Consider the following 26,488-nt stretch of genomic DNA (forward strand, 5'->3'; position numbering starts at 1 on the left):
CTCCACAGATGGCTCCACGGTCACTCTGTCACTGCTTTGCAAAGACTTGAGGGTCAGCCAGAGCGCAGCATCCCTTCTGCCAGCTACTCACTGGGAGGCTTGAAGCAAGGCACGTCAGGGCTCAGCCTCCGTTTCCCCATCTGTATAATGGAGGCAATACGCGGGAAGGGGGCTGGAACGAGTTACTTCACATGAAACGCCGGTACACAGAAGGCTCCCAACACTGTCAGCTGTGAGAACCAGCTGACAGCCCCACCTGCTGGTTCTGGACGGCTGTCCCAGCGGCTGAAGAAGCCTGTGACTCCCCCGCCCCATCAGAGATCCCCCGGAAGGAACACACACAGCGCCAAGGGGGTCCAGTTGGGGTGGGAGTTTATTTCTGCCAGAGCCTGGAGGCTGGGAGGATATGGGGCCTCCTCCAGCCCCCACAGGAAACTCCAAACCTAATTGTGATCACACAAGAGCAACCAGAAGGGGGGGGGGGGCGGAACACATGGGGGAGGAGAGGGGGTGATGGGGGGTTCCCTTCTCCCGCCCCTCTGCAAGGGTCAAAGGTTGGTGGAGACTTGGGGCTCCGGCTGCTGTCGCTCAGAAGTTCCGGGGTCAGTGGAGAGTGGAGAGGAGGAGGGGAAGAGGGGGGAGAGAGGGGGAGGCGAATGGGAACCCTGGCTTCCGAGGACAGGGGAGCCATGCTCCCGTGCTTATAAAGATCATTAACAGCTTAAGGAGGGAGGGGAGCCCTATGGGGCCACAGCTTGCTAACTGCTCCCGGATTTCCTTCCAAGCGAAAGCCCTCCTCCACGTTGCCCTGCTCCCCTGCTCCCCTGTGTTTAGGGGTCCATGGGTCTCAGCCCCTGCCCCCTCACATGGGGTTGGTAAGTGCTATAGTGCCAAAGGCTGGCACCATTTTCAAAGTGCAAGAAGCCAGAGGTTGGGTTCCCGGGACAGGCGCCCCGAGGGACCAGGGGCCAGGGAGGGAGGGGCCAAAGCTGGGGGCAGGGCGGGGTCACTGGGGCTGGGGCGCCGCCGCCGGGGGCTCGTCAGGCTCCGGGGGTGGCGGCCCAGACCCGGCCTCCTCCTCCTCCATCTCCTCCTCCAATGGCACGCCCTCCTCCAGTCGGAAGACCTGGCGCACCTTGCGGGTGGTGAGGGTGAGGGGGCCGCGTCTGCAGGGGGGGGCGAGAGACCGAGAGACGGCGGTTAATTGAGGGGAGCAGGGGAAAAGTGAGCGGGAGCTACGGGAGAAAGAATACAATGGGGGGGAGGGGCAGAGAGAGATAGGGGCGGGGCTTATGGAGTGACGGTGCGCAAGTGCAGGTGACCCTACCGGAGCCGGTTCCTCAGCGCGTTCAACTCGCGGTTCATGGCCTCCGAGGACTCTGTGACATCTTCCAGCTCGTGCTGCAGCCGCCGGCGGACCGCCTGCGCCCGGGACGCCTCCTCCTCGGCTTCCTCCAGCTGTCGCTTTAGCTGTTTCACCCGAAGGTTGCCCTTCTCCACCTTGGTGGAAGCAGAGGTCCAGGTCAAGTCCGGGGGCGGGGGGTGTCGGCCTCACCCACTCCCTTGGCTCTGGGCCGCATCCCTCCTGCCCCACCCCACCCCCGACTCTGCCCTGCACTTGCCTTCTGTTCATGCTTCGTTTTGTTCTAGATCCTCTTGCCAGCCTCTACCCCAACTTCAAATGTGAGACTGTCCCCCCATGTGGTCTCAGAGGGGTCTTTCTATGTCCAGAGCTGACCCTGTCCCTCCCCTGCTCAAAGCCCCCCTCCCCCCGCCCCCATGGCTCCCCAGTGGTGCTGGGACAAGGTCCCAGGCCCTCAGTCTGGCATTCCAGGCCCTGCAGGGTCTTCTTCTTATAAACCCATTGGTCAGATCATCTTCACTAAGACCCTCCCTAAACCCTGTCCAGGGGGAAGCCACATATGATCTGCCTCTCACCAATCCCTCTGTCCTCATTTCTTCTTCTTTTTTAAATGTTTATTTGTTTTTGAAAGAGAGGACATGCAGGGAAGGGGCAGAGAGAGAGGGAGAGAGAGAGGATCTGAAGTTGGCTCCATCCTGACAGCAGAGAGCCCGATTTGGGGCTCAAACTCAGGAACAGTAAGATCATGACCTGAGCTGAAGTTGGACGCTTAACTGAACTACCCAGGTGCCCCGGCCTCATTTCTTATCACTCAATCTTCCTGCTCCATTCTTCTCTCTAGCCACACTGCTCTGCTCTTCACTCTAAACTCACCAAACTTATTTCCACACCCCAGGGCCCTTGTACCTGCTGTTCCCTCTGCCTGACTCTTCCTGTCCTCTCAGTTCTCAATTCATATGTCACCTCCTTAGAAGGGATTTCCTGCCCCACGCCACCACCCCCAATCTAGGGAATATTCCCTAAACCTCATGTCTCCTCTCTTCATTCACTTTTTTCTTCCTAGCCCTTGTCACATCTGTAATTATCTTTCCTTGATTATAGGTTTGTGTCTTTATTTTCCTATGCTACAAATGTGAGCTCTGTGAGGGCAGGGACCTTCTCCTTCTCTTTCACAGCCATATCTCCCATGCCAAGCACAGTAGTTGGATACCCGATAATTGTGGAATGAATGGCAAATAAGACGCAGCTGAGCTTTTAAGGGCACAGCGACTCTATCTAGAGCCAGACAAATCTGGGATCTGATCCAGGCTCTGTCTCTACTAATTGTATGACTTTGGTAGAAACTATGTCGCCTTTTAAAGTTTCCATTTTCTCACCTGTGCATTGGGGCTGGTGAGAAACTGCAAGCATGTATTTAAAAAAAAAAACAAAAACAAAAACCCGTGGCACAATACTTGGGGCACAGTCACTGCTCAATATATAATTAAGAACAGGGGCGCCTGGGTGGCTCAGTCGGTTGAGCGTCCGACTTTGGCTCAGGTCATGGTCTCGCAGTTCGCGAGTTCGAGCCCTGTGTCAGGCTCAGTGCTAACAAACAGCTCAGAGCCTGGAGCCTGCTTCGGATTCTGTATCACACTCTCTCTCTCTCTCTCTCTCTCTCTCTCTCTCTCTCTCTCTCCCCCTCCCCTGCTCATGCTCTGCCTCTCTCGGTCTCTCAAAAATAAATAAATGTTAAAACAAATTTTTTTTAATTAAGAACACAGACTGCCACCAGACTGCTGGGGTTTGATCCCAGACTCCATCTCTTACTAGCTAAGTAATCTGAACAATTTACTTCCCTTTTCTGTGTCTCAGTTTTCTCACCAGAATGAGAGGGAAAATAGTAGTACCTAGGGTTCCAATAAGAACTAATTGTACTACGTGTTATGTCTGTAGCACAGTGCCCATCACATAGAAAGCAGTCAATAGGGGAGCCTGAGTGGTTCAGTTGGTTAAGCATCTGACTTCAGTTCAGGTCATGATCTTGTGGTTCGTGAGTTCAAGCCTCGCATCAGGCTCTGTGCTGACAGCTCAGAGCCTGGAGCCTGCTTCAGATTCTGTGTCTCCCTATCTCTCTCTGCTCGTCCCAACTTGCGCTCTGTCTCTGTATCTCAAAAATGAATAAACATTAAAAAAAAAAAAAAGACGAAGAACTCAATAAACATTACACGTTGTTATTTCAGCTCCAGCCTAGCCTCTTGGTAGGGTTTAACTCCTTTCTTCTCCCTGGCTGTCTCAGCTCCCCACCAGGACCTTTCCTAGATTCCCACAATATACAGAGGTGCCTCGGTGGTTCAGTTGGTTAAGAGTCCGGCTCTTGACTTTGGCTCGGGTCATGATCTCATGGTTCGTGAGTTCAAGCCCCGAGTCAGGCTCTGTGCTGACAGCACAAGACCTGCTTGGGATTCTTTCTTTCTCTCTCTCTCTCTCTCTCTCTCTCTCTCTAAATAAATAAATAAATAAATAAATAAATAAATAAACTTAAAAAAAAATTCCACAATTTACAGATGGCAAAGTCACTGATTCCAGCTCTCTGCTGATGCACCAAGCCCCAGGATGGTGTCTGCTCTCAGTCCCAGTCTGGCACCTGCACGTTATTTCTTGTGATGGGAACTCACTGCCTCCACAGACAACACGTGCTATTTCTCTGTCAGTGGAAACCGCCCCCCCCCACTGCTCCCCAAAGACGTGAGCGGCTCACCTGGTCCCGGAGCTGGTCGGCCACCCTCCGCTCCTCCTCCACCTGGAGCACCACCTCTTTAAGCCGCTTCTCAGCCCTGCGCACCAGCTTGCCGGAGAGGATGCGCTCCCTGGAGAGAGGAGTGAAGGAGACAATCAGGAGAGGGGCTCCCGGGGGCTTCTGTCCCCTCGACCTTGTCCAGCGGCCGCGTCCTGTTTTTGGAGCGGCCTCTTCCCTCTCTCCCACCCCCAAGTGGCTCCCACGGTCTACGCAGGCCAGACATGGCTCCCACGCTCCCGACTCCAGGGCATCTCGTCCTGAACTTGTACCAAGCTGCCGGGTGTTCCTGAAAGTGTCTCCATGCCTCTATCTATTCTCCATCCCCCACAGCGCCTCCCCCCAGCCTCCTCTCAGGGAACTGACCCACTGACCACCAGTCCCCGGGTCAGATCTGGGGCACTGTCCTCGCCCCTTCTCTCCTTGGCCCACGCCCAGCCTGTCAGTACCCAAACCCTGTCACATTGCCCCTCCAAACTCTGTCTCGTCCCTTCCTCTCTGTCCTCCAGCCCTCAGCTCAAGCCTTGTGCTCGCCCACCTGGCCTAGCCTGTCCTTTCTCTCTCAACTCCCTTCTCCACCGTCCTTAGTGTTGATGGGACATTCTGGAAGCCCAGAGCTCCCCTCTCGGCTCCCCGGGGCCCCTCCTCCCCTTCCCACACACACACACACACACACGCTTTCCCTGGACAGGCTCATCTGCGCCCCAGGTTTCCACACCCATCAACAGCCTTTTGTCTGCTAAATGTGTCTCCTGGGCTCCAGCCCGGATCCACTCCCGGCCTCGGCCTCCCACCAGACCCTGCACGCCCTTCCCTGCTGGGCTCAGCGCCTTCTCCCAGTCCCGCTCCTCCTCTGGGTTCCCCTTGCTCCACCGAGATCTGCAGGCCAGACGCCGGAGCCATCCTCAACACCCCCCCCAAAGCCCGCCCCTTCCCTCTCCCGAACTCCCCCATCCCCGTGGCCCCGGCGCATCTGCCCTTTCCTGCATGGACCATCACCCCCAGGGTGAAGTCCGCGTGACGGGGCCCCTAGCAACGGGCAGCCCCAGATGTGCTGAGAGGCAGGCCCGGGGTGGGGGGAGCGGGAGGCTCCAGCCGTGGAAAGGGATGTGGGGGTGGGGGTGGGGGCTCCAGCTACAGATCCCCCGCCACTCTTTGCTCCCGGGGTGACTTTGAGCAGGTCACCGACACCCTCTGAGCCTCAGTGTCTCCATCTATGTAATGGGGGAGGGGCTTCCCCAGAGACCCCAAACTACATCTCCCACGAGCCCCTGGATAAGAACAACTCCCATGAGCGTCTGGGGCCAGTTCCCACTGCCTGTCCTGAGACTTCTCACATTCATCACGCTCCCCAGTGAACTCAACATGTTCCCCTAATTCTCCCCAGGCACCAGGACTCTACCCCAAACCCTGTACTCTCCCCCTGACACCCACAACAGCATATCGCCCCCCAGTTCCATTCCTCTGCCCCCCACTCACGTTGTTTCACCTCCTCGTGTCCATCCTCACGGCCCTGGCCCCAGCTCAGGCCTCATTTCCTTCCACCTGGACCATCACCCAGCCTCCACCCTGGCCTCTCAGCTCCCAGTCTCTCTCTAGTCTGCTCCCAATTTGACCCCAGGGGGGACTTTCTACACCCAGCACTGGCCCTCCCTCTCTCTGGCTCACAGCCCCCAAGGCTCCCCATCTTCCCAGGACGGAGTTCCTCAGCCTGGCATTTAAGGCTCTTGCCTCTGCATCCCTCTCCTAAGTCACAGGCTTCTAGGACCAGTCACCCTCCTCCAGATGCCCTGGATGTCTCCTGTATGAGTCCCCAGGGCTGCTGCTCTGCCTGGGACAGAAATGGCCTCAATTCTCACCTCTTCCTGTATCCACACCCTTTGCAACAGAACTTTACAGCTTCTCTCGCCAAGAGAATCTATTTCTCCATGCCCTTCAATCTGAGCTGGCCACGTGACTTGCCATGGTAACGGGATGCAACAGAAGTGACACTGGCCCAGTTCCGAGTCTAGGCCCCAAGAAGGCATTAACACTTTCCCTCACTCTTGGAACCTTGTCTCTGCCATGTGAACGATCCTGGGCCAACCTGGAGCAGAGACGGGTCGGCCTCGCTGTCCCAGGCAAGGCCTTGGGCATAGGAGAGCTCATCCAAGACCAGCAAATCCATCTAGCTGACTTGGCTGAAGACGCATGAATGAAACCCCGGCACTCAGATCAGCAGAACCTATCAGCCAGCCAAAGGCTCATGAGAAATAATAAATGGTAGCTGTTTGAAACCAGTAAAGCTTAGGCTTCTTTGTTATGCAGCTAGAGCTGACTGCTACATTACTGCTTAACTCCTATTCTTTTGTTTTTAACAATATATTTTATTGGTTTTTTTAAACGTCTGTTTATTTTTGAGAGAGAGAGAGGATGACCGGGGAAGGGGCAGAGAGAGAGGGAAACAGAGGATGCAAAGCAGGCCCTGTGCTGACAGCAGTGAGCCCGGGGCTCAAACCCATGAACTGTGCGATCGTGACCTGAGCTGAAGTCGGACGCTCAACGGACTGAGCTGCCCAGGCACCACTTAAATCCATTCTTAGTCGCAGTGCAGTTACTTACAGCCCAAAGCATCCTAAGTGAGACGGGAAATCAGCAGGCATAAATAACATGATGCCTTTTGGATGTTTCTAAGCCAGGTGCTCATAACGCAGCTCTCCTCTGTCTCACGACCAGAGTGTGGGGAATCACCCTCCAGCCGTGCCCTCCCCTCCCACCTACCTGCTCTCCTGCTCCAGCTGCTCCTCAGCCTGGGACAGTTTAGACTCAAGGGCGGCAATGATCATCTTCTGGCGGGCCCGGGCCCCGGCGTCCTCCTCACCCAGGCGCCCCCGGAGCTCTTGGATCTGTCGCTCCAGCTGCTGCCGCCCGCTCTCCGCCTTGGCTGAGAAACTGCGCTCGGCTGACAACTCTGTAGTCAGCGAGTCCACCTGTAGTAGAGGCAAAAGCAGAACTATCGTGGTGGCGTCTTGGAAGAAGGTGGTAGGTAAATTCAGGCACCTCCCAGTTAAATGAGTCGACAACTGTTAAGTGCATAGCACAGAGCCTGGTACATACTAAATACACAATAGATGTCAGCACGTCTTTTTCCTGATTGGCGGATCAGCCAACAGCAGCGCCAGCCCCCGGTTTTAACGTTTTGGGTAGTTTTTTTGCTATTTTAACACGTCCACAAGACTATCACAAACTTGTTTCAATGCTATGAACTCTGCCTCTGATTGTGAAAGAGTCTATTGCAAGGGTTATCACACTTTTGTTTGCACCAGGATCATCTGGGGAGCTTGTAAAAAAAAAAAAAAAAAAAAAAAAGATGCAGACTTCAGGGTCCCACCCTCCAAAAACTCCGCTTGAGCAGATCAGGAGTGGGGTCCATGAATCTGCATTTTTAACAAACACCTCGGGCGGTTCTGATGCGGGTGATGTTCTGGGGTCATTTTAAGAAACGCCAGCTGAACAAATGGTAGCTACTACATTGAGAATTTGTAAACGCGCCCCTAATAATAGTTTCCGTTTATTTACTCAGCTCGTATTCCGAGTGAGGTCCTGCACCGGGGAGAAGGAAATGAGTCAGATCCAGTCTGATTCATGCTTTATTTCACTTTGCCCTCACGGGAACACATCAACACGGTGATTAGCATATGCTCTCTCTTTTTTGTAACTTGTCAGAAAATGAAACGGTGATGCGGAAAGTCAGAAACTGATCAAATATGTAGCTTTACGAGTTAACTAAAGGCAAACGAGTCAGACGCTTAACCGACCGAGCCACCCGGGCGCCCCCCCCCCCCTTTTTTTTAAGTTGACTTATGTTGAGAGGGTTAGAGACAGCCCGAGTGCGGGAGGGGCAGAGAGAGGGAGAGGGAATCCCAAGCAGGCTCCATGCCTCTCGCAGAGCCCAACGCAGGGTCTGAGCTCACACAACTGTGTGAGATCAAGACCTGAGCTGAGATCAAAGGTTGGACACTTAGCCAAGTGAGCCGCCCAAGCGCCCCCAGAATGTGATCTTCTTTGGAAAACAGAGCCTTTGGAGCTGCGATGAGTTGAATTAAAATAAGGTTATGCCAGATGAGGGTGGGCCCCAAACCCAATACGACTGGCATCCTCATGAGAAGAGGAGAGGAGTCACAAACACATACAGAAGACACGGAGGCCAGGTAAAGACGGGCGCCGACGCCAGGTGCCCTCATCTTTCTCTGAGAATCTGAGCTACGTCCTTCCATTTTCTCGCAGCACAAAGTCTTGCTGTCCAAAATCTGATGACCGGTGAATTTCCTTTTCCTTGTGGATTGCTTGCTCATGTTTTCCTAGCCACCTAAAGGATTTCTGCCGCCTCTAACACACGCAAGTTTTACTAGCATCGGTCTCAGTATCGGTCTTGACGGGTCGATGTCCTCCGGTACTCAGCGTGCTCTTCCCGGATGTCGCTTCCCGCTGTATCGTTTCAGGAAAGCTTTCTCGCACTACGGTCTTAGGTTATTCGCTCTGTCTCCCTGCTTGGGTCTTCTTTGGGGACTCTCAGTACCGTACGTTGGGTCTTCTTTGCCTGTCTTCAATATTTGCAATTTTCTTGGAAATCCCTTTTTTGGCGTCTTTTAAGTTTCATTTTGATTTTTTAAATGTGTTAAATGTTTGTTTATTTATTTATTTATTTATTTATTTATTTAGAGAAAGCATGCACAGGGGAGGGGCGGAGAGAGGGAGAGAGAGAGACAGAGAGACAGAGAGAGAGAGAGAGAGAGAGAGAGAGAGAATCTCAAGCAGGCTCCGTCCACACTGCCAGTGCAGAGCCTGACGTGGGGCTCGATCCCATGAACCGGGAGATCATGACCTGAGCCAAAATTAAGAGGCGGAGGCTTAGCCGACTGAGCCACCCAGGCACCCTAGTTTTATTCTGATTTTTTATAAAGTTCTCCTTTTCAACAACAGCCAACGATGTGGGCTGGGGGTGTGCCTGGGTGGCTTAGTTGGTTGAGCCTCCGACTTCGGTTCAGGTCATGATCTCACGGTTCATGGGTTCAAGCCCCACATCAGGCTCTGTGCTGACAGCTCAGAGCCTGGAGCCTGCTTCAGATTCTGTGTCTCCTCTCTCTGTTCCTCCCCTGCTCACGCTCTCTCTCTCTCAAAAAATAAATAAAGATTTTTTAAAAATTAAAAAAATAAATAAATAAAGACAGAGGCCCTACCCTCGAGGTGTTTACATTCTGCTGGGGAGATGGACAGCATACAAGCAAGTAAATATATAATATAGTTTCAGGTAGTCATAAGGGAAAGGGAGGAGATCAAAGCAGAGAGAATGGAGGGGAATTGCGGGTGAGAGGGTGGCTGTTTCACACAGTATGGTCAGGGAAGGCTCTTACTGGGAATGAGACATGGGATGGTCTGGGGTAAGAGCTTTCTCTCAGGAAGAAGGGGGAAAGCAGGTGCAAAGGCCCTGAGGTAGGAATACACTTGGCAGAGTCAAGAAATAGTGAGGAGGCTGGTGTGGCTGGAGCAGAGTCAACCAGGGATGGAAAGGCTAGAGACAAGTTCTGAGGTAGCCAGGGACCACAGTGTGGGGCCTTGTTTGTGATTGGGCTTTCACTACAAGTGAAGTCATCACCCTGGAGTATGACGGCCTCTCCTACTGGTCTAGGTGCTCCCCAAGGGCTGAAACTGGGGTCTCGCTCTTCTCTGAATGTCCAGCGGTGTCAGGACATGTCCCCTGAGAAGTCTCAAAATGTGTTTTTAAAAATTAATGAGGGGATGGGGCGCCTGGGTGGCTCAGTCGGTTAAGCATCCGGCTTCGGCTCAGGTCATGATCTCACAGTTCATGGGTTCAGGCCCCACGTCGGGCTCTGTGCTGCTAGCCGGAGCCTAGAGCCTGCTTTGGATTCTGTGTCTCCCTCTCTCTCTGCCCCTAAATCACTCACATTCTGTCTCTGTCTCTCTCAAAAATAAATAAACATTAAAAAAAAATTTTTTTTAAAGAATATCTTTAAAAAAATTAATGAGGGGCGCTCTGGTGGCTTAGTCAGTTAAGTGTCTGACTTCAGCTCAGGTCATGCGTGATCTTACAGTCTGTGGGTTCGAGCCCCGCATCGGGCTCTGTGCTGACAGCTTGGAGCCCTGGAGCCTGCTTCAGATTCCGTGTCTCCCTCTCTGTCTCTCTCTCTCTGCCCCTCCCCTGCTCGTGCTCTTTCTCTTTCAAAAATAAATAAATAGGGGAGCTCGAGGTGGGTCAGTCAGTTAAGCGTCCGACTTCGGCTCAGGTCACGATCTCACAGTCCGTGGGTTCGAGCCCCGCATCGGGCTCTGTGCTGACAGCTCAGAGCCTGGAGCCTGTTTCGGATTCTGTGTCTCCTTCTCTCTCTGCCCCTCCCCCACTCACACTCTGTCTCTGTCTCTCAAAAATGAACAAATGTTAAAAAAAATTAAATTAAAAATAAATAAATAAATAAAGTAAATAAACATTTAAAAAATCAATGAAATAATTGGGGTGCCTGGGTGGCTCAGTCAGTTAAGCGTCCTACTCTTGATTTTAGCTCAGGTCAGGAAATCATGGTTCGTGGGACTGAGCCCTGTGCTGGGCTCTGCGCTGACAGTGCGGAGACTGCTTGAGATTGTCTCCCTCTCTCAAAATAAATAAATCAGCATTTAAAAAAAACTGACAAAGTCACGGAGACACAGGTCTCTCTTTGGAAATCCCATCCCTCCATTGTCTGCCTGGCAAACTCTTAACTTCCAGCATGACCTCTTAAGACATCTCCTCCAACAGGAAGTCTTCCCTGATAGCCCCCAGCCTCCAGGCGGGGTCAGAATTCTCTTCTAAGTCCTCACAGTGTCTTGTGCTTCCTGCATTTCCACTTGTATTTCTGTATTGGGAGAGTCTGTCCCCTCCATCAGACTAGGATGTCCTTAAGGGCAGAGATCTGGAATGAGCCATCCCCAGGTCCCCAGCATCACCCAGAATAGGACCTCAGCCTCCAGAAGCCTCAGACAGTATATATAAATAAATCTACAAATGGAAATATGCTTCTGTCTGCTTAGCTGCCTTGCTCCTACTTATGCTTTAAAACCCCAGCCAAATGTCCCTTTTTCCACATGCTTTCTTCTGATTCTTGCAGCGTTCTCTCCCTCCCTCCCTCCATCTCTCTGCGGGACTGAAGATACTTCCTTTTTTTTTTTTTTGAGAGAGAGAGAGAGAGAGAGAGAGAGAGACTGCACGTGAGAGACAGAATCTTAAGAAGGCTCCATGCTCAGCATGGAGCCTGATGTGGGGGCTCGACCCCAGACCCTGGGATCATGACCTGAGCCAAAATCAAGCGTCAGACGCTCAGCTGACTCAGCCACCCGGGCGCCCACCTCCCGGACCAAAGATACTTGTATGATCACACGTGCCACCTGACCCACGTCCACGCAGTGGATGCGACCACGTCGCAGTGCAGCGACCCACGCAAGTACTCTCGGGATCCACCCCTTCATCGACGCCTACCCGCCTTGAGAACTCCTATTCAACCACTAAAACCCAACCCAGACATTCCCTTTTCCGTTCTGCGTCGAATGAAAGGACTGGGGATGACGCTCCCGGGTCAGTGGGGCCCCGGAGCCGTCGCGGGGACAGGGCTGTGTCACCTGCAGGAGCAGCTTGCGGTAGCGGTCGCCCAGCAGCTCGGCGTTGCTCTGCTCCTCCTCGAGTTCCTCTTCCATTTGCCCCAGGCGCCCCTCCAGCTGCCGCTTCTCCTCCAGAATGGCTGCCCTGGGGAGAACGGGGGCGGGGCGGGGAGGGGGGAGGTGAGAGGGCAGGACGGCGGGAGGAGGGCGTCCTGCCCCACAGTACCGTGGGCCACTCACTTGCTAAGGCTGCCGTTGGCCACCTCGTCTGCCATCTCGTCCCGCTCCTGCTGGACCTGCCGCCGGGCACGATCTGAGGCGGCCAGTTCCTGGGAGGACAGAGAGGGGTGGAGGTCAGCAGTGGGCGGGGGGGCGCTATCTGGGCACCGGCCTCCCTGCTCCTCACACCTCAAGGCTCCCGGACATGTTTTCGCTGCAGGTGAACATGCCATCCCTGGGCGAGCTTGGAACCAACTTCAGTGCACAGGCAGGTGCCTCCTAAAAGCTGTCTCCTGAGCCCCTGACCCTTGTCCACCTCTCCCTTCCCGTCCCCAGGCCCCTCCCCCTCAGCGCGGCCACAACCTGCTCCCTCTCCGGGTGCCCCCAGGCACCAGGCCTGACCCCCCAGGTCCCTTCTTACCTCCCCTGCCCCTTTATCACCCACAGCCCTGTCCGTGTCGACCCTCTATTCTCTCTGCTTTATCTCTTCCCCGCGTCCCCACAGTCCCAGCTCAGGCCTTGTCCTCTCTCCCCAGACTTCCTGCCTCCAACGTCCCCGCTCCAGTCCATCTCCTTGATGGCACCAGCGCAGACCTGGCCGCCCGCTTTGCTCAGAACCCTCCCAGGGCTCCCGAGCGCCCCACGAGGCCTAGCCGGTTTGGCCCCGCCCAACCTCACCGCCCCGCCTCCACCCCAGGGCCACGCCCATCCCGGCTTCACCTCCTGCAGCCGCAGCACCTCCGCCTCCAGCGCCTTGAGGCGCTTCTCACTCTCCCGGTTCTGGGCAAAGATTTCCTCCCGCGAAGTGCGTGACTCCTCCACCTCCCGCCACAGCTCCTTCATCTGGGCCTGGGCGGAACGAAGCGAGTGAGCGGGCGCCGCCTGGTCGTGACTCATGCGGGAGCCCCTAACGTCGCCTCGGCCCTGCGGGGGCTCTTCGGTTCACGAGAGCGAGCGAACAAAACCCTGCAGCCCGGGGCCGCCGCTGCCGCAGCCAGTCCCTGGCTTGCTGTGTGACCCGGGGCCAGCCCCTCCCCTGCTCTGGAGCTTCGGCAACCTCCAGTTTAAAAATGTAACAACTTAGGGGCGCCTGGGTGGCTCAGTCGGTTAAGCCTCCACTCTGGCTCAAGTCATGATCTCTCGGTTTCTGAGTTCGAGCCCCGCGTTGGGCTCCATGCTGACAGCTAGGCGCCTGGAGTCCGTTTCGTCTGTTTCAGATTCTGTGTCTCCCTCTCTCTCTGCCTCTCTCTGCCCCTCCTCCGCTCGCGCTCTGCCTCTCGCTCTCTCAAAAATAAAATAGTACCTTAAAAATTTAAGTAAGCCCGAAATGGGTGTTGTATTTGGACTCTGCGGTGATAAGAAGGATGGCACACACTTCCTGATCGCTTACCGTGGGCCAGGCCCTGTTATACGTACACACTGGCTCCCTTAATCCTACAACTCCAGCTGGTGGGGACTCGTTTCCTGGCCGGTGTATATATGGGGCAACTGAGGCACAGAGAGGTTCAGCAACGTGCCAAGGGTGGTAAGTGGCAGAGTCGGGACTTGAACCCGGGCCATATGGCCCCAGGGTTTACACTTCCAGCCACTTTGCTACCCGACCACACCACAGAGTGAGTAAAGATGCCAGTATAAGAATTCTTTCTTCCATGGCGCTTAAAGAAAAAAGACACAAACTAAACGTCCACCGCCATTAAAAAATAATACTAATAATAACCTACTGTGCAGAGAGGGCAGTGAAGACAGCACTGGGCTTGGAACTAGCAGGACAATTATCATCGCTGTCATTAATATTATTACTTGTTTGACAATAGCAGCTTTTCACTGCAGGCTTTTTCTCTCAGGGAAGACACGGTTGGGCAGGTTTACTTTTGGGGGAGGGATCTTTCTAGCCCAGTGCTGCCCAGTGGGAAGACATACATCGTTTTATCTTGTCTAATGGCCACACTAAAAAGGCAAAAAAGAAGTAGGTAAATTAGGTTGAACACTATATTTTTACATAGCCTCACATATCTAAAATATTATTATTTACTTCAATTTATTTGTTATTTTTTCAATTAATTTTTTATTCTATTTATTTCAATTATTTATGTTTCTTATTAATTATTAAATTTACAAAATTTAATACATTACTAATTTTATTTATTTATTTCAACTATTTATTATTTCAATTATTTTTTATTCAATTTAATTTTTATTTTTTTAAATGTTTATTTATTTATTTATTTATTTATTTATTTATTTATTTATTTTATTTGAGAGAGAGAGGGAGGAAGAGAGAGAGGGGGACACAGGATCCAAAGCAGGCTCCTTGTTGACATCAGAGAGCCTGATGCCCGGCTCAAACTCACCAACTGTGATATCATGACCTGAACTGTGAGATCATGACCTGAGCCGAAGTTGGAGGCTCAACCAAATGAGCCACCCAGGCGCCCCTATTATTTCCATTCATAATCACTATAAAAATTGTGCATATATATATATATATATATATATATATATATCATAACATATAACATATGACATAACATATATATATATGCACAATAACATATATAGCATGTAATTTGGATTTCAGTCCTACCACATCTTAGATGCCCAAGCCGCATGCGGCCGGCACCCACTTTATCGGACGCTTAAAAAATGGAGTTTTTAGGGGCGCCTGGGTGGCGCAGTCGGTTAAGCGTCCAACTTCAGCCAGGTCACGATCTCGCGGTCCGTGAGTTCGAGCCCCGCGTCAGACTCTGGGCTGATGGCTCAGAGCCTGGAGCCTGTTTCCGATTCTGTGTCTCCCTCTCTCTCTGCCCCTCCCCCATTCATGCTCTGTCTCTCTCTGTCCCAAAAATAAATAAACGTTGAAAAAAAATTTTTTAAAAAATGGAGTTTTTAAACATTAGACTTTCCTTTTTTAGAGCAGTATTAGGTTCAGGACAACACTAGGCAGAAGGTACAGAGATTGCCCACACAGCCCCTGCCCCCCCCCCCCCCCACACACACAGCACGGAATCTGGTCATCAGCCTCCCTCATCTGAGTGGGATGTTACAACTGATGGACGTACACCGACACACCGTTGTCATTAAAAAAAAAGAATGAAAAAAAGTTAAGTAATCTCTACTTCCAACGTGGGGCTCGAACTCACGACCCCAAAATCCAGAGTCGCATGTTTTACCTACCGAGCCAGCCAGGCGTCCGCCAAAAAAGAATTAAAAAAACAAAACAAAACAAAACAAAAAACCTAAACCAACCAGCTGTGACTTTCCCATTAGGGGAGGAACCCTAAGGCATTTCCATGTCAAAAATTAAATAAACTGAAGAAATTGGACCTAAACCCTCAGCATTTTAAGTAAAGGAAATAAAACATATGAAAAGCAGCAAGCGAGCCCTTGGGGCGCGGGTGCTTCCAAAGATGCGGCTCGCGGGGCCCAGGGGGCGGAGCCACAGCGGGCCGGCTCGCAGGTGGCTTCAGCCCCACCCCTACCTGCATCTTGCGAAGCTGCTTCACCGCGTCCTCCTTGCCCTGCGCGGCGGCAGCGTTCTGGGCTTTCAAGTCCTCCAGCTCCACCTCCAGCTTCTTCCGGGCGGCCACGGCCTGGGTGCGCTGCTTGCGCTCCTCGTCCCGCTCCACCTCGGCATCCCTCAGCTGCGGGGAGGCCGGAAGGGGCAGGCTCAGGGGACACGAGGCCCCGGGCTCCCTCTCCGTGCTGGTGACACGGATGTCCACCTGCCGGCCGCTGCCCAGGCCTCCAGCGCCATTCCCCCTGCCCTCTGCCTCTCTACAGCCCAGACGGATCCCTCCTCTCCGTCCCCAGGGCCCCAGCTCTGGGCTCATCCCCTCCCCCAGCACCCCCCCCCCTCACCCCTTGCCCCTGCTCTGCTCCCATCTCTCCCCTCCAGCCCATCCGGCCCACCTCTAGAGGGTCCTTCTACCCTCAGAGTTGACCTGCAACTCCCACCCCTCCCACGCAACCCCCCACCCCTGACCCCTCCCCCACTCCCACCCCCCACCCCTGGCTCTTCACGCAGCATGAGCCGGCTTCAGACCACCAGAAATCCCTTGACGGGTTGAGTCCTGAATGACCACAGGAAGAGGGATGAGTAAATGAATGAGGGAGGAAGGTCGTGGGTGAAGGGGTGTAGCAGGTCCGTGAGTACATGGGCAGGCTCAGGGAGGGGGGGTGCTGGGGAGAGGAAGTTGCCGGAAGTGGAGCAGTTTGGCAGATGGTGGAGAGGAGGTGGATTGGTGGGGAGGCTGTGTGTGGGTGGGGGGCCTGTGCAGACGGGGTGGTAGGTGGCTGGATGAATGATTTGGGGGTTGACGTCCCATCGGGTATATCCGTCCGTCACTGGGACATAGGTGTGGGTTGGTGGGTTATTGTGGGTGAATGCACTGGGGAGCAGGAGGGTCCCGGGAAGAATGACCGAGCGACAGGTAGCTGAGTGTGACTTTCGGCCCCTCTTGCCTGCGGGCACCAGGCAGCCTCCAGCCCCAGCCTGACCGCTTGTACCTGCTTGGCCAGCTGCCGCCGCCTCTCCTCGCCAACCTCGTCACGGCCCTGCAGGTCACGTTCGTGCTGGGCCTTGAGAGCCTGCACGGTCACTTCCAGGCGCAGCTTGGCGTCCTCAGCCGCCGTCAGTTCATCCTCCAGCTCCGTCACCTGCGTTCGCAGGTCGCTGACTGTCTGTTCTGCCACCCGGCGGGCTCGCTCCATCTCATGCACCTGGTGGGGACGGGAGGGTGAGCTCTGGGCACCTGCGGCACCAGGGAAGGGGAGGCCAGGACCCTAGATCTAGCCCAGGGCGGAGTGAGGGAAGCTTCGACGGACAAGGGGGAAGACAGCGGGTCCACGTGCACTTCTCAGTTTGCTCGTTCACTCACCATCTCCCGGACACCTAGTTCACGATGTGCCTCAATCTGAATCGTCCTAAAACGTTTCACGAATAACCTGATTGCAAGCTGTGTTATCTGAAGCCCGTGAGAGTCCAGTTCAAGTGTGTGTTAGGTCGGCTCTCACTCACAGTGGGTTATTTCCTCACGGGTTTTGTGATTTTGCATCGTGAGCTCACTTCACTCGGGCTTCGTCTTCGGGGATCCTGTGCGGTCATGGGTTGAAGGCACGTAGCTCCGGAGGGAAGTGTTCATTTGTGCCAGACTCCCAGGAGAGCACCATCCCGTCTACTGAGATGGTTTTCTCAGCTTGGGCGGGGTGGGGGGCAGGGGGGGGTGTGGGGGGGTGGTGAGGTTCCCAGAGCTTCTGGCGAGTTGTAAATTCAAATCCCAAACACCCTGTGAGGGCAGATCCGGGCTTATGAATTCTCAGATCCTCCCCCACTCCCACCCCCGCCCCATCCCTCTCTTTTAACTGTCACCGCCTCAGAGAAGCGTCCCTTGACCTGTCAGGGCCTGTTATCCACACTCCTGGCCCCGAGCCCTTCCTCGACTCAGCCTTAGTCACAACGGTCATTTAACATGAGCTGATGTGTCTTTTTGTGCAACGCTCGCCCCCACACTGGACTGTGAACTCCACAGGACAGGGACAATATCTGCATGTCCCCACTGCCCAATGACCCGCTTGGAAATTCTCATCAGTGACCGGGTCTCCTTCCTTGGAAGAGGCCAGCTGGTTTCCCCTCCTACTAGGCACCTGCCAATCAGCTTTGCTTGCTGGAAGGAATTGAACTTTCTCCTGTCAACACCCTATTTCCCACAAAGTAGGCATCTGGAGGTGCCACAAATAACTTGACAGTTTTCCGGAAGTAGAGACCTTAGTAGTTCCAGTAGGAGCTGGAGTTTTGGCTCTAGTCTCCCTGGGGCTACAGGCCAAGGGTAGGTCGTGGGGTGAGGGGTTCTCCCCAGGCCTGGCAGTTCTCTCCAGATCATCCCTGGAGCGTGTGGAGAAGATAAAGCCTTTATCTGATGTGCCCACGAGAGGACGTTGTTTGGCAAAAGGAAGGACGTCGGGAGCATCTGGGTCCAGCCTCACTGAAGTGCGTATTCTGTCCGGTGCCTCCCATCAGCAGTCATGGTGGCTGGTGTCCCTGGACCTGGCCTTGTGGCCACTCCATAAAAATATTTATTTATGTATTTAATTTTAAAAAAATGTTTTATTTACTTTTATTTACTTACTTTTCAGGGAGAGAGCATGAGTGGGAGAGGGGCGGGGGGCGGGGAACAGAGGATCTGAAGCGCGTTCTGCGCTGACGGCAGAAAGCCCTATGCGGGGCTTGAACTCGCGATCCGTGAGATCACGCCCTGAGCCGAAGTCGGACACTCAGCGGACTGAGCCACCCAGGTGCCCGTCGGTGAATACATTTACTGGGCAAACTTAAGGAAGGATGGGGTGAGGGGCGTGGCGGAGTTTTTGGAAGGCTGGGACACTGGCTGGGTGAGCGGGGACTGGGGGACAGGCGTAGGGGACTCCTCACTGGCCTGTGAGCCAGGGAGGAAGACAGAGGCCTGGGGAGGGTGGGGAGCCTGTATGTGCTCAGTGGGGGGCAGGGTGGCTTCCTTACTTCCTGCGTGTATGTACAAACACAGGTGTCCGGTGGAAGATTCCCCTCACACTCTGTGTATTTTTTGCGGGGCGGGGGCGGAGAGAGAGCACAAGTGAGCGAGGGGCAGGAGCTCACCCGATATGGGACTCGAACTCACAAACTGTGAGATCAGGCCCTGAGCCCAAGCGGACGCCTAACGACTGAGCCACCCGGGAGCCCTCAGCTTGTGTTCCGTGAGCACCTGTTTGGGGATTGGCTCTCCTCCCACTCTGCGCTGGGCATGAACACGTGACTCTGACGGCTGGTTCTCCCCATGTCCCACGCGTGAGAGCACACACGTGTGTGTGCGTCTCCCAACGTGAGGAGTGCGTGTGCCGCCCACATGTGTGTCTGGGGGAGCGGGCCCCCCTGGCTCCCCCCCAACTCACATTCTTGCCAACGTCATCCTTGCTGCTCAGCAGGGCCTCCATCTCTGCCCGCAGGGCTCGGTTCTGCCGCTCCAGCTCCTCCCGCGCCTCCTGCTCCTCCTCCAGGGCCCGGGTCAGGGACAGGGTCCGAGCCTCGCGCTCCCGGCCCTCCGCCTCGACCCGCTCACGCTCCTCCACCGCCCGTAGTACGGCCGCCTTCTCCTCTGCCAGGAGCTTCCGGGTGGAGGGAGATGGGGTGGAGGAAATAGATTAGCTGAAAGGAGTGTACAAGCGGACGGGGAGGAGGGAGCAGCCAGGGCCAGAGAGAAAGAGAGAGACAGATGGACAGACAGAGGCGGAGACACAAGAGGGAGGTAGAGGGATTAAAGTTGCAGCTGTGCCCAGCTCCTGAGTGGATCAAACTGACGAGCCCCTCACTCTAGAAACCCAGCAGACGAAAGGGTGTTTCTTCCTCCTGGGGTGGTCGTAACAGAGAGCAGGTACGTCATTTTTTACAATGTACTTCAGCCTTTGCTGTTTTTTGTTTTTTGTTTTGTTTTGTTTTGTTTTGTTTTGTTTTGTTTTGTTTTAAGACACAGAAATTAGCAACAAGAAAAATCGCAAGATCTGCCAAAAGGGAAGAGAACAGGGCTCAGAGTCAAGAGAAAAATCAGTCTGTGGAAACAGACCAACGGATGACCTCCACCCTGGGATCATCACACGAGGACTTTAACTACATTTAGTAAATGTCAGGACCGGATGGACACAGTGTGTAAAGACCCACAGCGTTTTCAGGAGGGATTTGAAAGTAAAACAGACCCAATTAGAAGGGCCAGGACTGAAAAAATATCGTATCTGAAATCAGCAAGTCATTGGAGGAAACTAAGAGCAGACTGGACACATCAGAAGAACCAGTAAACTTGAAAACAGGTCGATCTAGGGGCACCTGGGTGGCTCAGCTGATTAAGCATCTGACCTTGGCTCAGGTCACGATCTCATGGCGGTGAGTTCGAGCCCCGAATCAGGCTCTCTGCTGTCAGCACAGAGCCCACTTCAGATCATCTGTCCCCCCACCCCTGCCCCTTCCCTGCTCTTTCTCTCTCTCTCAAAATTAAACATTAAAAAAAAAAAAAGGTTAATAGAAATGACCTTGATAGAGGAAAAAAAGCAAAAGCAAAAAAGATCATAAACAAATTAACCGGGCTTTAATGACCTGTGTGGGAGTGTCAAGTAGTCGAGTGCACTGGTATTTTGAGTCCCGCAGGAAGAGGAAGAAAAAGGAAAGGAAGAAGTAAAACTGTCTTCCTTCATAGAAAATACGGTCACCAATGTAGAAAACCCAATGGAACCTATAAAAAAAAAATCTACTCTCACTCATATGTGAGTTCAGCGAATAAATTGTAGGACTGCAAAATCAATATATCAAAACCTATTGTATCTCTATACACTGGCAATCAGAAACTGAAATAAAAACGGAACCACTGAAAATAGCATCAACAATACAAAATGCTTGGAAATAAATCCGACAAAAGATGTAAAAGATGAACATAGGAAACTAAAAGCATTCCTGAAGGAAAGGAAACCTAAACAAATGGACACATGGACCACGTTCCTGGGCCAGAAAACTCAGCGTTACTAGGATGTCAGTTCTTCCCAGATCCATCTATAGATTGAACACACTCCCAAACCAGGAGGATTTTTCTTCTGTGTGTAGAAACTGACACACAGATTCTAAAATACATGTGGAAATGTGAAGGACCTAGAAGAAATAAAACAACTTTGAAAAAGAAGAAAAGATTGGAAGGGCGCCTGGGTGGCTCAGTCAGTTAAGTGTCTGAATTCAGCTCAGGTCATGATCTCGCGGTTCGTGAGTTCGAGCCCCGCGTCAGGCTCTGGGCTGATGGCTCGGATGGCTCGGAGCCTGGAGCCTGTTTCCGATTCTGTGTCTCCCTCTCTCTCTGCCCTTCCCCCGTTCATGCTCTGTCTCTCTCTGTCCCAAAAATAAATAAAAAACGTTGAAAAAAAAAGAAAAACTCTTTGAAAGCAAAAAGATAAGCCACAGACTGGATGAAAAGAGTTGCAAAACAATATATCTGGTAAAGAACTTGGATTCGCCATACATAAAGAACTTTCACAATTCAATAAGAAAAGAAACAATGCCCCCCCAAAACAAAAGAAACAACCCAACAAAAAAAATGGGCAAAAGATTCGAACAGACACTTCACCAAAGAGTTTGCATGCCAAAAAAGCACATGAAAGATATCCAATGTTGGTGCTCATTAGGGAATCATGAATTCACACCATTACATCCTATTAGAAAGATTAAGGTTTTTTTTTTTAATATTATTATTGTTATTTTATTTTTATTTTTCAGAGAGGGTGTGAGCAGTGGAGAGGGGCAGAGGGGCAGAGGGAGAGAAAGAAAATCTTAAGCAGGCTTCACAGTGCAGAGCCCAGTGTGGGGCTCAATCCCATGACCCCAAGATCATGACCCGAGCTGAAATCAAGAGTCGGACTGAGCCACCCAGGCACTCCAAGAAAGACTAAGGTTTTATTCGTAATAGTCAAAAGCTAGAAACATCTTAAATGTTCATCAATAGGTTAATGGTTTTCAAAATGTGGTTTATGCAGGAATAATACTCAGCAGTAAAAAAAAAAAAAAAAAGGAAAAATTATTATTAAAAACAATTGGGGGAGGGGGTGCCTGGGTGGCTCAGTCAGTTAAACATTTGACTCTTGGTTTCATTTCAGATCATGATCTCATGACCCGTAAGTTGGAGCGCCGCATCAGGCTCTGGGCTAGCAGCACGGAGCCTGCTTGAGATTCTCTGTCTCCCTTTCTCTCTGCCCCTCCCCTGCCTGTTCTCTCTCTCTGTCTCTGTCTCTCTCTCAAAAATAAATAAACATTTAAGAAAATCTTTAAAAAATGTTTTTAAATTAATAATCTCTATGCCCAACGTGGGGCTTGAACTCTCCACCCGGAGATCAAGAGTCACATGCTCCACCAACTGAGCCAGCCAGGAACCCTGAGGAATGAAATATTAATCCATGCCAAAACATGGATAAATCTCAAAATAATTCTGAGCGAAAGAAGCCAATCAAAAAAAAAAGATTTATATGAAAAGATTTTATATAAAATTCTAGGAGAAACAAGAAAATAGACCCTGGGTAATCAATGGTACAGTATTTTTTTTTTAACGTTTTACTTATTTTTGAAAGAGAGAGAGAGACAGAGTGTGAGCAGGGGAGGGACAGAGAGAGACACACACAGAATCTGAAGCAGGCTCCAGGTTCTGAGCTGTCAGCACAGAGCCGGATGCAGGGCTCAAACTCACGAACGGGGAGATCATGACCTGAGCCAAAGTCAGACGCTTAAGTGACTGAGCCACCCAGGCGCCCCTCAATGGTAAAGTATTAAGCAGTCAAAAATAGATGCATTTGGAGTCTGAGAAGAAGAGGAAAGAGAGAGAATGGGGCAGAAAAATATTAAAGAAATAACGGCCGAAAATTCCACACTTCACAAAAACACAAACCCACAGCCGAAGCTGAATAAATACAAAAACCCACAGCCGGATATATCATAGCCAAAGTAAGAATCAAAGATAAAGAGAAGAAAATTAAACCAGCTAGAAAAACATCATATTCCCTACAAAGACACAGGATTTAAAAAAAAAAAAAAATTTGCTAACTTTTCATCTGAAACAATGGAAGCCACAGGTAACGGAATGACCTCTTCAGAGTGCTGAAAGAATAAACCGTTTACCTCGAATTCAAGAGCCCGTGAAATAAGTATCTTGCAAAAACGAAGTTTTGTAAAAGAGTGAAGCACATTTTCTAGACGAAGCACAGAGAGGTGGGGCAATTTGCAGAAGCTACACAGCCAGAAGGGGCCGAGCTGGGCTGGGAACCTCGGGGGTGCCTGACCTTAATGCCCCGGGCTTCTGTGATTTTCATTTCACTCTCAGAGTGTCAGATACTTAATATGATCCCCAGCTAGATGGGCAAACTGAGGCCAAAATGGGGGTACACGGGGAGTCAGGAGGAGAAGCAAGATGGGTTATTTTATTTATTCCTCGCACGTTACCCTCCGGTGCACCTTCAGGATATCCTGGCGAATAAAAGTGGGTACTACCAACAATTATTTTGGGACAAGAGACATAAATCTGGATGGATGGGAGTCCTATTTTCCAGAGATTTAGAAGAAAGAAGCATCCTGGGGCGCCTGGGTGGCTCAGTCGGTTGAGCCTCGGACCTCGCCTCAGGTCATGATCTCGCAATTCACGAGTTCAAGCCCCAAGTCGGGTTCTGTGCTGACAGCTCGGAGCCTGGGGCTTGCTGGGGATTCTGTGTCTCCCTATCTCTGCCCCCCCACCCAGCCTTGCTCGTGCAGTCTCTCAAAAATAAATAAACATTTTTTTGGGGCGCCTGGGTGGCACAGTCGGTTAAGCGTCCGACTTCAGCCAGGTCACGATCTCGCGGTCCGTGAGTTCGAGCCCCGCGTCAGGCTCTGGGCTGATGGCTCAGAGCCTGGAGCCTGCGTCTGATTCCGTGTCTCCCTCTCTCTCTGCCCCTCCCCCACTCGTGCTCTGTCTCTCTCTCTCTCTTCCTCTCTCTCAAAAATAAACGTTAAAGGGGCGCCTGGGTGGCGCAGTCGGTTAAGCGTCCGACTTCAGCCAGGTCACGATCTCGCGGTCCGTGAGTTCGAGCCCCGCCGTCGGGCTCTGGGCTGATGGCTCAGAGCCTGGAGCCTGTTTCCGATTCTGTGTCTCCCTCTCTCTCTGCCCCTCCCCCGTTCATGCTCTGTCTCTCTCTGTCCCAAAAATAAATAAATGTTGAAAAAAAATTAAAATAAATAAATAAATAAATAAATAAATAAATAAATAAAATAAAATAAAATATATATTAAAAAAAAAAAAAGAGGGGCGCCTGGGTGGCACAGTCGGTTAAGCGTCCGACTTCAGCCAGGTCACGATCTCGCGGTCCGGGAGTTCAAGCCCCGCGTCAGGCTCTGGGCTGATGGCTCGGAGCCTGGAGCTTGTTTCCGATTCTGTGTCTCCCTCTCTCTCTGCCCCTCCCCCGTTCATGCTCTGTCTCTCTCTGTCCCAAAAATAAATAAACGTTGGGGAAAAAAAATTAAAAATAAATAAATAAATATTTTTTTTAATTAAAAAAAAAAAAAGAAGAAAGAAGCATCCTGCCTGAGCAACCCCCCCCCCCCCCCCGCCCCGAGTTCACAGCTGAGCTGTGACAGCGGCGTATTCCCAGTTCCACGCAATGACCATGACCGTGGAAGCGTGAAAGCGCATCCCGACTCCCCACCGGGCAACCTGCGGTGCCCCACCTGGTCGAACTTGCGCTGCTTCTTCTCCAACGTGCTCACGAGCTGCCGCTGTTGTTCCAGGTCCACGGTGGCGTCGTCCAGCTCCTGCTGCAGCCGGCGACGGCCCCGCTCCAGCCGCTCCGCCGCCTCCGTCTTTTCCGCCAGGCGCTGGGTCAGGGCCTCGGCCTCGCGCGCCGCCCGCCGCCGCGCCTCCTCGCCGGCCTCCAGCGCGCCCGCTTCCTCCTCCTGGCGGCGCCGCCACTCCGAGAGCTGCGGGGAGGGGGCGGGTGGGGGGGGGGGAGAGGAGGAGTGGGTGACAGTCATGGCTGCCACCGAGGTAGTGCCCCATTTCCCGGACGAGGGGACTGAGGCCTGAAGAGGGAAAAGACTCGCCGCCCTGGGCTCTTCTGCCTCGGAGGAGGGTTGAGGTGGTGAGTTCTGTAAACCTCAGCTTCTCTAGGGGATTAAAATTACTCCCACGGGGACCCAGAAGATGAATCAGACTTGGATTCTGCCCTGGGGAACCCCCACTCTGATGGGGGAGACTGAGCGTCAGGGTCAGGGTGGTGGAGGCTACGGTAGAACAGGCATGGGAGGCCGCAGGAGGCATTTAGAATTTGCTTAGAACATTCCAGAGAGACTTCCTGGAGGCGGGGGCATCTGAGATGGGTCCCGAAGTATGCAGAGGAGTCTGCCAGTTGAAGAAGGATAGTTACAGGCATGCATTCATCACTCATTCATTCAGCGGGCCTGTCTCCAGGCCTCCCATACGTCAGGCTCCCACATGTTGGCCTATGCTGAAGAGCGAGGTCGAATTCCCATAGGGTCCCCCTTTCAAGGAGCGCGTGGCCTGGTAGGGGAACCCATGGGCAGAGAAAGTTGCAGACGGAGGTGACTGGAATGGGGACGAGGAGGAAAAAGGGCACGGGAGCTCCGAGTGGGGGCGGTGAGGGACTTCCCCCCACAGGAGAGGCTGCCGTTAAGCCCTGAAGAGTGAAAAGGGTTTGTCGTATGAGACAGGGAAGGAGGTGAACGTGAACCCAGCAAATGCGGGGCTGAGGGGCACGGGCTGTATCCCAGGGGCGCTGTCATCAGGGCAGAAGCAGGGGGCAGCCCTGTGGCAGAAAGACCGCGTGGAGGATGTGCTGGAGGGGAGAAACTGGAGGCGGGGAGGCCTGCAGGGAGGCTCAGATGAGGATCCGGGTGTCAGAGGACGAGGCCCGAGCAGGGCCAGGGCTGTGCGGACACAGAGCAGGGGTGAGACGGAGTCGGATGGGCTCTGCACCGACACTCTGAGGGCTGCGGGAGGGTCAGGGACGAGGAGGGGGGGCCGCCGGGGGTGTGGCAGCCCCCCCAGGTCTCCCTCCGGGACCCTCACCTGGGCCTGGGCGGTCTGCAGCTCCCGGCCCGCCCGCTCCCTGGCGACGGCTTCCTCGTCCAGCTGCTCCCGCAGCCCCGCCACCTCGGCCTCCAGGCCTCGCACCCGGGACCCCAAGGCCAGCTTCGCCCTGGTCTCCTCTTGCAGCAGCTCCTGCACACGGAGGGCAGAGCGGAGGTCAGGTGAGGGCGGCGGTGGGGAGGCGTGGGGGGCTGGGTGTGGGGGCGGGGGCGGGGGCTCACCTGGGCGTCGTGAAGCTGGGCCTCCGTGCTGCTCAACTCCTTGCTCAGCCGGATGGCTCTGGACTCGGCCTCACTCAGGGCCCCAGACACGTTCTCCAGTTCAGCCTGCGGGGAAGGGGCACCTTCCAGTGGCGGCTTCCAGCCGGTGGCCCCAGCCGCTCCTCCCCCTCACATCCCCGCCACCCTGGGCTGGCGGGGACGTCACGTGGGGCGGCTGCTGTGGAAAACAGCCTGGCGGCTCCTCAAACGGTTACACGACAATTCCACTCCTAGGCATGTGCCCACGAGAACGGGAAACGTAGATCTCTGCAAAACCGCCTAGGGAATGTTCTGGGCGGCACCATTCGCCGTGGCCCGAAACGTGGACACTGCCCAAATGTCCACTGGCCGAGGCACAGGGGAACGAAATGGAGCGTCTCCGTACGATGGAAGGAACGAAGTACAAAGGAACAAAGCGCTGATAACGCGCTACGGCACGGGTGAACCTGGAGAGCATTACGCTGGGTGAAAGACGCCAGACCCCAAAGGACAAACAGCGTATGATTCCACCGATACGAAACGCCCAGGACAGGGAATTTAAAGAGACAGAAAGGGGAATAGGGTTGTGTTTGGTGGCGGGGGTCGGGGGGGAGGGGAGGTGGGGGGAACTGGGGGATGGTAGCTG

At 53.3% G+C, this 26,488-nt stretch overlaps 1 protein-coding gene across 1 annotated transcript in view; it reads right to left on the reverse strand.

Moving 5' to 3' along the window:
* Positions 1-355: 355 nt before the first annotated feature.
* The window catches only part of MYH14 (myosin heavy chain 14), a 91,336-nt gene continuing 65,203 nt past the window's right edge, over positions 356-26,488 (reverse strand). The window contains 13 exon segments of the mRNA XM_045046318.1: positions 356-1,166; positions 1,328-1,500; positions 4,104-4,212; positions 6,900-7,108; positions 11,787-11,910; positions 12,006-12,094; positions 12,705-12,833; positions 15,464-15,625; positions 16,491-16,703; positions 18,906-19,118; positions 24,226-24,474; positions 25,583-25,735; positions 25,825-25,929. Of these exon segments, the coding sequence (XP_044902253.1) occupies positions 1,007-1,166; positions 1,328-1,500; positions 4,104-4,212; positions 6,900-7,108; positions 11,787-11,910; positions 12,006-12,094; positions 12,705-12,833; positions 15,464-15,625; positions 16,491-16,703; positions 18,906-19,118; positions 24,226-24,474; positions 25,583-25,735; positions 25,825-25,929 (2,088 nt within the window). The 3' untranslated portion in view covers positions 356-1,006.

This window comes from Felis catus, chromosome E2 (genome assembly GCF_018350175.1).
Source record: "Felis catus isolate Fca126 chromosome E2, F.catus_Fca126_mat1.0, whole genome shotgun sequence".
In the NCBI taxonomy this organism is placed as follows: domain Eukaryota; kingdom Metazoa; phylum Chordata; class Mammalia; order Carnivora; family Felidae; genus Felis; species Felis catus.